Raw genomic sequence first — 15080 nt, 5'->3', positions numbered from 1 at the left:
TGCATAAGTCAACGACAAAGATTATAATAAAGAACTTATCTTTGTGGGAAAAGAAGCAAAATACATCCATTTTAAATCATGATAGCCTTGCCATCAACTCCTGAGTTGAAAACTTGGTTAAACTAGAAAGAATACTAGGAACAAAGGATAAGAGCCTGAACTCCAGTATATTGGAAAAAAAAACAATCTATAAGTCACTGTAGTGTAACCTATGAAAAAGGCATCTGGTGCAGGCCTAGGTTTAGAAACAATGCTGGCGTTGCTCCTTGAGGTCTGATAAAACTGCATCCAGACCGATGACCTCTTTCTTTTTTTCAGCAACACTTTTACGATAGGCATTAGATTTTGTGAGCAGTGTAAAGTCCTGTTTTCTCTCAGCCTTCTCTGCCATTGCATCTGCTTCTTCTTGCATTGCCTCAATGCTAGTGATTATTTTCTGTGTCTTTGCTGCCACTTTTGTGATTTCAGAGCGGAGCTCTTCTCTTTGCTTGTCATTTTCAGTTTCCTTTTTCTTCTTTTTTTCATCATCAAGGTATTGGACATATCGCATCCTGGCATTTCTGCAATGCTGTAAGAGGGGCTTTGGCAATACTCCATCAAATGAGCCACCAGTCAAAGAATCATTTATAAATATAATTGCCTATACATGTCTCAGTAGGTGGAGACATTGCGCAGCAGAGGCCACGACCTAGCTCACCTGTCATCATATCTAGACTTACGAACAGCAAGCTGTTTCAAACAGAAAAATTAAAAAGCGAAAACAGAAATAAAATTCCAGGACAAGAAAGATTATTTCCAGGACATTTGGCCATTTCGATCAGTTTCCAGGTCATTTCAATGACTGGAAAATAACCCTCAAAATTTTCAGGTTTTCCAGGACGCGTGGGAACCCTGATTAATATCATGTCAATGAAATCTGGCATAGGACTAGCAGTGATGAGAGTTACTCAGGGGATGTTAGAATATGAATTTCACAAGAAAAAAAAGTAGGTTAAAATAAACAATGCATACCTTGCAATTGCTCCACTTGTTACTTCACGAAGCAGACGGCAATGATGTGGAACAAACTCCAGCAGCCTTCCATACATTATTTGAAGACCATTAGGGTGGGATTGAACATATTGTTCAACTACCACCTATAAAAACCACAAAAATACACAAATACATTCCAGTAATCAATAATCTATAAGTCTTTGAAGTAACATTCTATTCTTCATTTCACATAGCTCAATTTTCTAAAGCCCAAAATACTCCTGTGAATAAGAAGAAAGGTGGGTCTTCAGTTCAAAAGCTCAATCCCAACTTAATGTGCTCCCCAGATACACACAAGAGAATTTTCCAAAAATGGCTTATTTAACAATATTTTACCAAAATACTAGGGCTTCAGATGTTCTGAGCATACAACTTGATATCTGACATACGGATTAGGTCACAAATAAATATTTTTCATGGGCGTTTTGATGTTTGCTATTTGTTCAGTGTTGGTCCCAACTGAAGTCTATTTTGTCAGTAACTTTACAACACCCTAGTACTACAATAAAAAACCTGAAATTAAAAATAATTTTTGTATGGAGTATTCCTACAAGAGCAATACCACATAGATGCTTACACAAGAAAAAAAATGCTTAATATAATGATTTTTCATGCACTCTAAAAAGCCCAGCTTAACTGACCTTTACACAGTACTTAAAATCTATCTATTACTTTGATGTGTGTTCTCTGTGATTAAGCAGCACACTCTGACAGTGAATGTTCTTGTCATAACCTGTGCATTAAAAGGACGCCTAACCTAAAACTAATATTGTTACTAAAAGAAAGAACAGTTGTCTACACTAGCTAGAAATAAGCAATATACTGCATCACACTATGCATAATAAACTATGGGATTCAGATTTAGGCATAGATTTTTTTTCTCAACATTTCTGGATGTACGGTTGAAAGATATTCCAAATTATGTCACCTTCTTAAATATATACACTAACTGTTTGACAACTGAATTCTGTTGGGATACCTTGTTTTGAAGCACACAAATACACCCCTACATCACTAGTATTAGATATAAGCCATTGCATATAAATAATCAAGACCTTACCTCATCTACATAAGGCTTGACAAGTACTTGGCCAACTAGAGCCTCTGCATCACGTGTTTTATCAATTGTTGCATATGTTCGTAAACAGTGTCGCACAATATCCACATTCGTTGTTTGCAATCCTTTTAAAAGTAGTTCTTCCAGGGATTGCTGAAGCATAGCAGTAATGCTAGCTATTCTCTGTGAAAACAGAAAGCATATAAGAAGCAAACCCTGAAATGGACATTAGTATAGGGATGAACACACTCATGACATAACTACAATCAAATCATGCTAATTTAGATTAATCAATTACCCAAGAGAGTCCAACTTTGAGATGTATAAGGAAACCTAAACACCTGGAGAAAGTCCAAAAATGATATGTAACTGTAACTTTGAGATGGCAGGGTTAAATAGTGATCCACAATCTAATTTTATAAAATATGATTTTTAATGAATAATAATCCCTACCTTCAGTTTTATGAACCTTATACAGTATATAAAGACAGTGTCTATCCAAATTGACAGTGATTATGCCAGTAACGGAATTTAGGAGGTATGCAGTACAGTAGTAGTACTATTCAAATATCATGCACTGGATGTTATCTGATTATTTTCTGTGGAAAAGCTAAATTAATGATATGAAATTAATGTTAACACTATAGTGTTTGCATTCATTATCAAAATACATACTGTTAAACTTTTTTTTTTTTTTTTTTTTAAATTACCAACTGTGCTGCTGAGGTCAAAGAAGGATACCACATTTATGCAATGGGAAAATATTATAGCCATCTTCATATCAATTGGTTTAACCACCTTAATACAATTTAGAGTGGCAGGGTCCTAAGGCTATCCCACTTTCAAAGTTTAGTGCACTCAAGGCACATTTATTCTCACACCAATTGTTCCTTATTCAGGGCCAATCTAGAGTCCCCAATAAACTTAAATATCTTGCATTTGGAATATGGGAGGAAAACCAGAATAACTTAATCCAAACTCCTTAGAATTTGTGAACCAGAAGCACTGACCATTGTGTAATTGTGCTATTATTATCTAATATTATAAGAAGCAAGGTATAATATGTTTAAGACTTGTGGGATTAGTTGTGCTTACCTCTAAGCAAGATAAAATGATATTTTATAAAATGTATGAATCAGAGAAAGTATCTCAGATCAAAAACATGAAGCATAACACAAAAAGGTTATAGAAAACGGTTCAAAAGAAACCCTACTTACTGGCCTCATTTTATCCAGAAGTGGCATGCCTTTGCTATGAACAGCATGAAACTGAAGTTGATTAAATTCTGTTGCAATCCTTTCTAAAATCTGTCCAGCAAGGAGAGGACTACAAAAAGATACATAACACATAATTAAAAAATTAAAAAATGATTGAAATGCAAAAAACAATTATTGAATTCATTCTAAATGTTGACAACTCAGAACTATAATGCAAAATACAATGAGTGGCCACTTTATTAACTACACCTATCTAGTACAAAGATGATCCATATTTTCCCTCTAGAATAGGCTATATGCACACGGTAGTGCTGAAGTACTTCCTGAGAAATCTCAGCCAGCTCAGTCACTTCCGATGTCTATACTGCAGTTGTGATTTTTGTTTAGTGGAGAGAATGTCAAAGTTTCAGCATACAGATAGCTCTGCAGTTGAACATTCTTGTGTGCATTTATGTAGAGTTTCCAGTAAATACAACAAGGTACTTAGTTTTCACACATTTCCCTCCGATGTGGAAACCCGATCTAAATGGATTGTCGGTATCCGCAGAGACAGCTTACACTTAGTCCACATACCAGAGTTTGCAGCCAGCATTTTAAAGAAAAGAGGGGTTTTGCAAGCCAGGGTCTTAGACAGGGCAGCGAGTGTTGAAGAAGGGAGCAATTCCTGCAGTGCTTGAGTGGAAAAATTTCTCTGTTCCACTTTCAAGACAGGGGGGTTTGGGAGAGTAGAAAGCAACCAAGGGAGGATGACACACAGGACAAGGAGGAAGATGATGATAAAATCCTAAAAGACCATGACTACACTTCAGCTCCAGATCTAGGAAGAGTCCTGGTGGTTTCAAACTTCTTCCACTTACGGATGATGGAAGTCGCTGTGCTCATTGGGACCTTCAAAGCAGCAGACATTTTTCTGTAACCTTCCCCAGATTTGTGCCTCAAGACAATCCTATCTCGGAGGTCTACAGACAATTCCTTTGACTTCATGCTTGGTTATCAAGCCATCTAAACTGAGTGATCGGGGGAGAAGGGCCTTAGTCAGGGAGGTGACCAAGAACCCGATGGTCACTCTGTCAGAGCTCCAGAGGCACACACCTGTCTATATAAGGTCCCACAGTTGACAGTTCATGTCAGAGCACAAACCAAGCATGAAGTCAAAGGAATTGTCTGTAGACCTCCGAGACAGGATTGTCTCGAGGCACAAATCTGGGGAAGGTTACAGAAAAATTTCTGCTGCTTTGAAGGTCCCAATGAGCACAGAGGCCTCCATCATCCGTAAGTGGAAGAAATTCGAAACCACCAGGACTCTTCCTAGAGCTGGCCGGCAATCTAAACTGAGCGATCAGAAGAGAAGGGCCTTAGTCAGGGAGGTGACCAAGAACCCGATGATCACTCTGTCAGAGCTCTGGAGGTCCTCTGTGGAGAGAGAAGAACCTTCCAGAAGGACAACCATCTCTGCAGCAATCCACCAATCAGGCCTGTATGGTAGAGTGGCCAGACGGAAGCCACTCCTTAGTAAAAGGCACATGGCAGCCCGCCTGGAGTTTGCCAAAAGGCACCTGAAGGACTCTCAGACGTTGAGAAAGAAAATTCTCTGGTCTGATGAGACAAAGATTGAACTCTTTGGTGTGAATCCCAGGCATCACGTTTGGAGGAAACCAGGCACCACTCATCACCAATACCATCCCTACAGTGAAGCATGGTGGTGGCAGCATCATGCTGTGGGGATGTTTTTCACTGGCAGGGACTGGGAGACTAGTCAGGATAAAGGGAAAGATGACTGCAGCAATGTACAGAGACATCCTGGATGAAAACATGCTCCAGAGCGCTCTTGACCTCAGACTGGGGCGACGGCTCGTCATTCAGCAGGACAACAACCCTAAGCACACAGCCAAGATATCAAAGGAGTGGCTTCAGGACAACTCTGTGAATGTCCTTGAGTGGCCCAGCCAGAGCCCGGACTTGAATCCGATTGAACATCGCTGGAGAGATCTTAAAATTGCTGTGCACCGACGCTTCCCATCCAACCTGATGGAGCTTGAGAGGTGCTGCAAAAAGGAATGGGCAAAACTGGCCAAGGATAGGTGTGCCAAGCTTGTGGCATCATATTCAAAAAGACTTGAGGCTGCAATTGCTGCCAAAGGTGCATCGACAAAGTATTGAGCAAAGGCTGTGAATATGTATGTACATGTGATTTCTCAGTTTTTTTATTTTTAATAAATTTGCAAAAACCTCAAGTAAACTTTATTCACGTTGTCATTATGAGGTGTTGTGTGTAAAATTCTGAGGAAAAAAATGAATTTAATCGATTTTGGAATAAGGCTGTAACATAACAAAATGTGGAAAAAGTGATGCGTTGTGAATACTTTCCGGATGCACTGTACAGCCTATTGGTAGGAAACATTCTTGAGATTTTGAAGCATGTCGACCTGGTAATATCACACAGTCCCAGCTAAAGGACAAAAACATGAATGCCTGTTTGGAAAAGCAGGCCATTTCTAATAACAAATGTATGTATGAAATAAAGCAGAAAAATCAGTCCACATACATTGGAGTGAGAGGTCTCAAATATAAACATCCTTGAAATTCACAGTACACTACTACTCAATGCACTTTAGAAGTCATAACCAAGGTTTAAAATGCATTGGTTTAGCCAAGTATTTTCTCAAGCCTATTAAACCGTAAAGCTGTCAGTTTTTGCACTTTTTTGCCCTTTAAGTATCTTGCCGTAGTTATTCAAGGAGTGACACAGTCCCTTTCATACTGACCATTAATAAACCCACAAAATATAACGAGTCACTTATTGAGAAATTCTTAGATTTAAGATCTTTGATAATAACTAATCAAGATTGGTCCCCAATTGTAAGGGGATTTCAATTTTCATGTGACTATTAAGTGCAACCCTAAGGAAAGAGAACTTGTTACACTAATTTGATCTTAGCCAGCATGCCATCCAGCCTACATATAAAGGAGGACACACATTGGATTTAGTAATTTTAGTAACCCACATTACTAGCAGCATCTAAGTTTCCTAACATTCTCAATAATCAGTCCATATTAAGTTCTTGTACTTAGCATGGCCAATAATGTTACTAGTAAAGCAGAATATTTTTTTCAATAAGGTGAGAGCTGTAGACAACATAATGCCCCCTTAAAATTGTCAAGAAATCCTCTAGCACTAAAATGCCTTGTGAAACCTAAACAGTATTGGATTTTAGGAGAAAATGTTTTAGAGCAAAGCGTAAATGTAGGAAAACTAAGATAACCGTGCACTGTGAAAAATTAAAAGGCACACAAATCTTAATATAACAAACAGTCCTTCTTGAGAGGCAGTCTTACTGTATTTATCTAAAATTATAAATAAAAATGCTATAATCCAAGATTTTTATTCTCTATGACTGATCATCTTCTAAACCCTGTTTATTCAATGGAATACCTACAGGAAACTTCCAGTGAAACTTGAGGCTTTTGGCACATTTTTAAACACAAAATAAATGATACTAGAAATAATATAATATATCCCACCAAAATGAATCACATTGAGCGTCAGCATGCTCTTCATTGAGAATTGAACTTCACTGAAAAAGGTTTTCCTGAACTCCACAAAATAATTTCTTAACTAAAACCTTCCACTTGGTCTTTGACCCAGTGACAACAGGATTTTTCAAAGAAATCTCAGATGTGCTCATTGAGATGTGTACTTTACAAAGTGAACTTGTCATTAGATACGGGGATCTTCCAAGATGACCTAAAGACAACCGGAACTGAACCCCTGTTTAACTCTTTTAGTGCGGGTTTCGACTTATGTCGACATGGATGTCAAAACCCAGGGGAAGAGGGTGGTAACTAGCTGTAAACGATGATAAAACCCATCGATGTGCTATAGTTTGGCTCTATTTACTAGCAGCATGCTGCCTGCAGTATGTGTTACACAAGTACTGCTGTTTCAGGTGCCTGTTGCTGCATACTGTGACTACTGTTGCTGTGTTAAGAGGGCAGTTGCAGGCTGTCTGAAGAAGGCCGACCAAAGACGCCAACTGTGCAAATAACAGCACATACTGAAAGCAGTGTAATACGAATATACAGTAATCCCTCCTCCATCGCGGGGGTTGCGTTCCAGAGCCACCCGCGAAATAAGAAAATCCGCGAAGTAGAAACCATATGTTTATATGGTTATTTTTATATTGTCATGCTTGGGTCACAGATTTGCGCAGAAACACAGGAGGTTGTAGAGAGACAGGAACATTATTCAAACACTGCAAACAAACATTTGTCTCTTTTTCAAAAGTTTAAACTGTGCTCCATGACAAGACAGAGATGACAGTTCTGTCTCACAATTAAAAGAATGCAAACATATCTTCCTTTTCAAAGGAGTGCACGTCAGGAGAGAGAGAACAAAGCAAGCAGTCAAAAAAAAAATCAATAGGGCTTTTTGGCTTTTAAGTATGCAAAGCACAGCCGGTACAAAGCTGTTGAAGGCGGCAGCTCACACTCCCTCCATCAGGAGCAGAGAGAGAGAGAGAGAGATAGATAAAGAGAGCCACAGAAAAACAAAGTCAAAAATCAATACATGCCCTTTGAGCTTTTAAGTATGCGAAGCACCGTGCAGCATGTCCTTCAGGAAGCAGCTGCACACAGCCCCCCTGCTCACACCCCCCTACGTCAGCGCAAGAGAGAGAGAGAGAAAGTAAGCTGGGTAGCTTCTCAGCCATCTGCCAATAGCGTCCCTTGTATGAAATCAACTGGGCAAACCAACTGAGGAAGCATGTACCAGAAATTAAAAGACCCATTGTCCGCAGAAATCCGCGAACCAGCAAATAATCCGCGATATATATTTAAATATGCTTACATATAAAATCCGCGATGGAGTGAAGCCGCGAAAGGCGAAGCGCGATATAGCGAGGGATCACTGTAAGTAGCGTAGAGGCTCATGGAACATAATATGCAGGATCATTTGCCATAAATAAATTTTATGATATAATGATTCATGTGTGAAACCATTGCTTTGTGTGCTTTTTAGAAAACTGAGTTTTTTGGAAAAAAATGTTCAGCCTTGAGCCAAAACGGGGAAAAATAATGATTAGCCCACAAACAGTTAAGAAAAATAATCTCGACTCCTCTATACTTGACAAGACAAGACCTATTTCTAACCTGCCTTTCTCAAATAAAATTCTAGGAAAAGTATTTTTTCAGAAAATAAATGAATTAAAAAAAACATTCTATTCTTGGTAAGTTTCAATCAGGTTTTACATCAAATCACAGTATAGAAACTGCACTGCTTAAAGTAGTAAATGACTTACGAGTTAATGGAAACAGAGACCACATACTGTATCTGTTCTTGTTGTACTAGACCTGAGCTCCGCATTTCACACCATAGACAATATTTTAATAAATCGTTTTAGTCAACAGGTTGGCCTCTTGGGTAGAGTCTTAAATTGGTTTCAGTCTTATTTAACAGGTGGAGAATTCTTTGTAAGTTGCGGTGATCGTAGTTTAGAGATACATGATATTGTATACTGCATAAGAAAAAAGATCTATTCTGGGCCCGCTGTTATTTTAAAACTATATGCTCCTTTTAGGCCAGATTATATTAAAACACCAGGTGAACTACCACAGCTATGCAGATGACACACAGCTTTACCTCTATCACCTGATGACCCTAACACAATATCCATCTAGTGTTCTGAATGGATAAGTAGTAATTTCCTTAAGCTAAATAAGGAAATAAACTGAAATCTTAGTAATTAGTAAAATGGAAAGAGTATCAGAAATAAACTTGAATTTAGGTGTAATCATGGACTCTGACCTAAACTTAAATCACATATTACTAAGACTACATTATTCCATTTAAGGATTATTGCAAATGTTAGACCCCTTGTAACATTGCAAGTTGTTGAGAAATTAATTCACATTTTTGTTTTTAGCTAGATTACTGTAACACTCTCCTAAATGGTTTACCTAAGAAAAATATCAATTGGTTACAGTTAACCCAGAACGCTGCAGCAAGAATATTACCTAGAAAAATAAAATCAAAGCACATTTCACCAATTTCAGCGTTGCTACATTGGTTATTTTAGATTTGACTTTAAAATACTACCAATGGTGTAAGAGCTTTAAATAATCATGCTCTTTCCTATATTTTGGAGTGCCTATCACACTACATCCCAAGTTGTAACTTTAGACTTTCTAATAGAATGCCTGCTTACTATACAAACAGCCAAGCATATAGTAAGTGAAGCAGCCTTTTCTTGTTAAGCACCAAAAATCTGGAAAACTTTGCAAATAAAGATATGCCAGGCAAACAATGTATATATTTTTAAAAATTCCTAAAAAAAAAAACTTATTTTAATTTTTTTTTTTGCAGCTGCATTTTAGTTCTGCCCTTAATAATCTAGATATGCACAGGATTATCATACTCTTCAATGAACCAAAAATCTTAATTAATCTTTAAATTTTCACCGTTTTCTTTACTGGCTCCTCAACACCATCTTATCAAAGTCCTGTACAGTCATCGGTGATGTCTGAATGAAACCAGATACCCCAACCTGCCACAAAACCCACTAAGACAAAGCCTTTAAAAACAAAGAACTACGTGAGACCATTTATGTTAGTCAGAATGCCTAGTGGGGTCTGGGGTGTCTTTTTGGCCTGCAGATTGTTTTTGTCTCCAGTTTAACTACAGCTTTTTTTTTCTGTCCACCCTAGCAAACTGACCTTAACATCAGACTGTCATTTAGAGACTTAAAAACAATTCTATATATTTAGGGAGTCTCTTATTTATAGATCTATCGTATGTGTGAATTATTTATTTTTGTATACTGTTTATTCATCATTTTTCTTATATAATTTTGTTTATCTTTCCATGTAAGTACTTCTTTGACATCTTGTAAATCACTTTGAGCTATTTCATTTTTATGAAAATGTGCAACAGAAATAAAAGTTGTTGTAAAACAATAATGAAAATCCACAGTCTAAAGAATACTCATATTTCTTGCTTAGATAGTTAGGGAAAAAAATGAGGCCACTGCATGCTACACTTATTGATGAGGCAGAACACATGCAACAGAATGCTAAGCATAACATTTATATTTAAAGAGAACTACTCAAACTTTTCACATTTAATTTGTTTTTGCAATAAGATAAATCAGACCCGAATTATAAGAATAGTATTCAGGGGCACTATGATGCCCGCGTTGCCTACACCTGGCATACTCTCCTCCTTGAACCTGGGCATCAACAAACATGAAAAGGGTGGCTAGGGCTATAAGAACACAAACAAGACTGGTTCATCCAAAATTGCTTAGTGCAGTATTTATTCATATAAGAACTGGCCAATAAATAAGTTTCAGTGCAATTCTTTCATAAATAAATAAATCAATAAAAACAGTGAAGTGTAGAAGATAAACCCAGAAACAAATAATCCATCCATATATATAGTTAATACTAGGAATAAAACAACAAATAGGATCATCTTCATTCATTACAACCCACTGCTCCATCACTTGTCTCCCTCCCCCTGCTCACTCACATGGGTCTACTCAGCAGGGCTGAGACTCCAGTCAATTGCAGTCAGCCTCCTCTTGACTCCTGAACCAACCATCATCCTTTGGCATCTGTCAGGAGCAACACCGAGCCTGGTTCCCAAATCTGTAGACATCTGGGAGCCCATCATCTCTTATGCTCCAACTGTTCAGCACTGTTGATCTCCCTGGGAATGCCGTTCTCCATAGCACTTCCCCCACAGCACTGGTCTGAATACCCAATCAAACTTTTATCTCGGTTTCTCTTCCTTCCAAATTTCCAGTCTCTCACTCACTCTCACTTTCATCTCCAGTGAGTGCAGGAGCAAGCCAACAAACTTAACCAGTTAGCCAATTTCCTCATTAGCCACTCCATGACAACAGAGCTTTACAGCCTTTAATTGCAAATATAAAACACAAAATGCATCGATTGCATACAAATTTATTCCAATCAAGTCAGTATTTAGTAGATGCACATTAGAATGCAATTACAGCCATGTCTCACTGTGGATTGGTCTCTATCAGCTTTGCACATCTGGGCACAGCAATTTTTCCCTTTTTGGTCTTAGACCATAGAGTCATTTTAGAACTGATTTCATCATCTCCTATATGTCTTTAGGAAAACTAACCAAGATGTCATGTGTATTCATTTTATTATTATTAATATTGTTTTTACAGTGGTTTAGTTTTTTGTCACTCTCCTATAAAGCTGCGGCTGATGAAGCCAAGCTTAACCACTGTAGCTTGTAACTCAGTTATCACTGGTTCTCGCTAGTTTCACTCAGCTTTTGTGACAATATGTTCTAGGCAGATTTATAGATGTACCATACTCTTCATCACTTAATGACTGATTTAACTGGACTTCAAGGGTTATTCAGTGACTTGGATTATTTTCTTCTATCCCCTGACTTCTGCTTTTCAACCACCTTTTAGGGAGTTGCTCAGAGTGTTTTTATCTTCACTATGTACTATAGGTAAGGCCGCAATGCTGAATCACAAGAAGCTGTACCTTCTAGATGCAGGTGTATTTGTAATACAAATCAACTGAAACTCATTGCCCACGGACAGAAGATCTACTGAACTAATGTGACTTCTGAAACCAACTGGCTGTACCACTGATGATTTAGGTGTGTAACATTAATGGGGTGAATGCTTTTGCAGTTAATTATTTTGTGTTTTATATTTGGAATTCATTTATACCACTTTTCAGAGATCTCGATTCACTTCTTTTTTTCCTGCTGATCAGTTTCAAACAGACAAATCAAATTCACTATGAATCAATGATGCTGAACAATAAAATCTGAAAAGTTACAAGGGGGTATTGCTGGTTGTGACCCTTATAAATTTTAATTTTATTCAGGAAATTGTACCTGCACTTCCTGTATTCTTCAGTATTGACAAGCTAAAATGCATTAATAAAAGCCCTCAATAACTTACAGATGACACTAGTGATATAAGTTTGCTTATAAGTAAATACATGCATTTTTTCATACACAAACACATTTTTGAATAAATTCAGCTATGATTGTTTAATACTCTTCCACATTAGGAACATCTAAACAAATCCCAGTTAACAAAATCAAAACAATTTTTACTTTGCATTTCTTAGAGGCTCTGCATAGTCTATGCTTGTAAACTGGAATTAGGTAATTGGACTCTCTTAAGGCAGTGCTTTACAACCTTGGTATCGAAACAGGGCTTGAAGGGCAATGCAAGGGCAGTTCTCCTAATTTTTGGACTCCACAAAATTATTTGTTTTAAATTTTCAAATTGACTTTTAGCTTAATAAGAACAAAAAAAAAAAAGTCTGTCATATTAACCATAAATCAGGATTCAAATGCTCACAATTACAATAATCATATATTCAAATATAGTTTAATATAGCTTAAACATTCTGGGTACCAAATGTACATTTGTACCATTCAGTATGATTTTTTCATATTCGTTCTTCTACTTGATATTCTTATTTTTCTGAGAGGGTCTCTTTGACAAACTATAGTAATTCAAACTAAATTTCTATATGTCCAGTTTCAGTTTGGTTTCATGCTACAACTGAGACCCTGTAAACAATAATTATAGATTCTCTGTCACATTAATCCCAAAGACAATATCAACACTTAATTGAATATACAGGCAGTCCCCGGGTTACGTACGAGATAGGGACTGTAGGTTTGTTCTTAAGTTGAATTTGTATGTAAGTTGGAACAGTTACATTATTTTAATAAATGCTATTGTTGACCAAGTGCTCTGCCAATGAATAATGGAGTTTCACCTCTCTGAACTTTTATTATTTCTACTTTATTTTCCATGGTTTTTCTCTTCTTTACTGTATCACCAGCATTTGCATCAGATTTGTGTTTCAGAGATATTGTTGAAGGGTGAAGACAAAAGGTTAAGATGAGCTCTTCTGCACAGCACTGTACTCGCTATCACAGTAGGAAGGCACCCCTCGTCAGGATGTCTGGTGTACTGAACGAAAGACAACTTCCTGCTATGTACGTAATAGTACAAGCAGGCTTGCTATTGAGAATGAATGGTGGCGGCGGCGGCGAGGGGCGATTCACCATTTGCCCACCGCACAGTCACCTCCACTTGCATACAGTATGCTGCCTGCAGCGTCTGCCCACCGAGAACGAACAGGGTGCGGCCAAAAGCGGGTAGTGAATCGCCCACCACTGCCCCCATTCAACAGGCAGCAACCCGAGGCACACTATACAATGCTGCCCCCCGCCACCCCATTCACCCTCAATGGCCTCCATTCAGCCACAGCCGGGTCACCACTTGCAGCATCACCAGCCGCCTACCAAGAAAAAACGGGGCAGTCAGGAGCAGTAGCTGCGGCGGTGTGGTGGGCGGGCTGCAAACCGCCCCATCAAGCCTCCATCCTGCACACGAGTGGTAGCTATGGCCCCAGCGATTATGGACCCTGGGTCACCGCTTGCCACGCACCCAGCCGCCCACTGAGAATGAATGGGGTGCGTCTCCCACAGACCCATTCATCAACCGGAGCAACTCGAGGGACACTACACTGCGCGAGCAGCAAAATCACCCCCTCCAGCCAACGCGTTCAGCGTCCCCAGGCCGAAGATGACAGAGCAGCTGCGGCCCCATTCACAAGTCGGATGTCAGATGTCCGTTAACTTGGGGACTACTGAAGCTGTACAGTGGTATTCTTGTTCTGGTATAAAGTGTGTCATTTCCTGTGTATCCTCACTCTTCACTTGACTTCTCTTTTTTTTAGGGCAACTTGTCTGAACCAGAAAAGAGACTTTCTATTAGATACAAATGCCGCTAGGCTCTGGTGGACATCTACAATGAAATACCCAGAAGCACCTGCAATCTACCATGGACAAAGAACTCCTTTTCTAACCTTATTTAAAGAAATTTCCAAGAAGATGTCTTACAACAAGCAATTTAATCACTATACATGCATCACTGCAAAGATTTTAAAAACTTAAGATGAATCATTACTTGCTTCATATATTTGCATGACAACCTGATATTTTCCATTTTGACAATACAATCATTACTATTTATAAATAGTCAGGTACTGTGGTTTTTAATAAGGAAAAAAAACTTAAATAAAAAAAAAACACACAACACTATCTACCTATTTATTTCCAGAGACGATGTTTCTTTGGATGCTTGAGAATGCAGAATCTTTTCGATTTTCTCAACAGATCTCACAACTTGGATCAATCTTAAGATGCAAATCTGGGGTAAAGGTAATTGTGGGAAAAAAAGAAAAACAAAAGCAAAGTTGATGTTAATTTTATTATAGCTTTTTACAATTAAATAAAATCTCAAAAAATGAGTAAATATGTATTTTCAAATGTAAAACCATTCACAGGAATGTTAACTCTTTATCACTGATACAGTCGCTATAGCTTGCAAAGACAAAGCTTTAAACAAGAAAATGCACTGTTGTTACAATGACTAGCTTGTTCAATAACCTGTGGAAAGAAAATGCCCCAAAAAACTGCCACTGCAAATGTGAATGGTCTTTACTGCTTATCAGAAGGGAGAACTGAGAGAAGTGACTGAGCAGGGTAGCAGAGGTCTTTAACAGTACTTTTTGCCTTTTTAATGTAACATGTGTTACTATATATGTTTGGAACAGCGCACAGCTGAGTGCAAGTAATATTCTGTGCCAACTTCACCAAGCTGTGAAGTGCTTTACAATCTGCGTCTCTAATGTGATTTAAACTTCATCTATACCTGAATCGGCTTAATATCTATTAAAGGACTGAATGAAAA

General features: G+C 38.1%; 1 protein-coding gene across 1 annotated transcript in view; it reads right to left on the bottom strand.

Annotated features, from left to right (window-relative positions):
• Window positions 1-15080, bottom strand: part of cog2 (component of oligomeric golgi complex 2) — a 96004-nt gene that overhangs the window by 40586 nt on the left and 40338 nt on the right. The window contains exons 5-8 of the mRNA XM_028797299.2: window positions 14434-14537; window positions 3307-3415; window positions 2093-2272; window positions 1012-1136 (exon numbers count right to left, since the gene is read on the bottom strand). Coding sequence (XP_028653132.1) covers window positions 1012-1136; window positions 2093-2272; window positions 3307-3415; window positions 14434-14537 — 518 coding nt within the window. The remainder of the gene's footprint in view (window positions 1-1011; window positions 1137-2092; window positions 2273-3306; window positions 3416-14433; window positions 14538-15080) is intronic.

This window comes from Erpetoichthys calabaricus, chromosome 3 (assembly GCF_900747795.2).
Source record: "Erpetoichthys calabaricus chromosome 3, fErpCal1.3, whole genome shotgun sequence".
Classification (NCBI taxonomy): domain Eukaryota; kingdom Metazoa; phylum Chordata; class Cladistia; order Polypteriformes; family Polypteridae; genus Erpetoichthys; species Erpetoichthys calabaricus.
Note: the sequence above shows the minus strand (reverse complement) of the source record. Positions and strands in the feature narration are given on the sequence as shown.